This window comes from Limulus polyphemus, unplaced genomic scaffold, assembly GCF_000517525.1.
Source record: "Limulus polyphemus unplaced genomic scaffold, Limulus_polyphemus-2.1.2 Scaffold4147, whole genome shotgun sequence".
NCBI lineage: Eukaryota > Metazoa > Arthropoda > Merostomata > Xiphosura > Limulidae > Limulus > Limulus polyphemus.
The window spans coordinates 1-884 of NW_013669757.1; the positions used below are offsets into that span (position 1 = coordinate 1).

Consider the following 884-nt stretch of genomic DNA (forward strand, 5'->3'; position numbering starts at 1 on the left):
TGCAGCTATTTTTTTTCAATATATGTCACTCTGGGAACTTAAGAAACATTTTTACAGACATTAAAATGATGTAAAATGATTATGAAGTTTAAAACTTTGTGTTTTACTTCTCATTATTTCTCCTTTTATGTTTTGTCAATAAAATATACAATCTCTAACAAACTAACTTGGGAGAGAGCTTTGCTATACTGGGTAGCAACAGTGGTTGTGGAGTTTCTTTTGCTACTAAACACCACAGGTGGAGTGACATGAGGTGATGATGAGGAGTTATGCTGGTTGGCTGACTGTCCTGCTGTAAGGGTGTCCAAGGACCCGTTGGAACTTGCTCGAGAGCCCAAGCTAAGGTTTTCTCCTCCATTAGGATGGTTGGCTTCATAGCCCTCCAACCTCTTTCTAACTCCCTGAAGTTCACGAGACAGCTCCTACAAAGAGCCAAATATGGCAGCTCTAAACGTTCGGTATTACAAGTATATATTCTAAGAAATCTAACACATAATATATTATTTGCTTTTGAATAAAGCACTGTTAAGATAAGAATGAACCAAAACTGGGAACTGATTGGGTTCAAAAATCTTATATTTTCTCTAACAAATTAAACCCTTTCCCTTCCCATATTATTTCTAACTTAAAGTAACCCATTAGAAACGAGCAGGTATAAGATCTTTAGAATAATTAAAGAGTTAAAATATATTTCTAGTGCCAAAGCTACAATACCCATCAGTATGCTTATATAACTTAATCTATATAAATATAATAGTACTTCCTGTTGTATGTCCATGGAACTACTTCACAGGGTATGGAGGTTCATTTGGTCCATGCGGGGGAACATACAAATGTTCAGTTTTGCATTTTGGGTTTTGCAGTTTTTATGGGCATTTTTTACC

The 884-nt window shown here is 35.6% G+C and overlaps 1 protein-coding gene across 1 annotated transcript in view; it reads right to left on the reverse strand.

Annotated features, from left to right (window-relative positions):
* Positions 1-167: 167 nt before the first annotated feature.
* LOC106470658 (coiled-coil domain-containing protein 186-like) overlaps positions 168-884 on the reverse strand; it is a gene marked incomplete at its 3' end in the record, with an annotated part of 55,573 nt that continues 54,856 nt past the window's right edge. The window contains exon 13 of the mRNA XM_022399290.1: positions 168-422. Within this exon, the coding sequence (XP_022254998.1) occupies positions 168-422 (255 nt within the window). The remainder of the gene's footprint in view (positions 423-884) is intronic.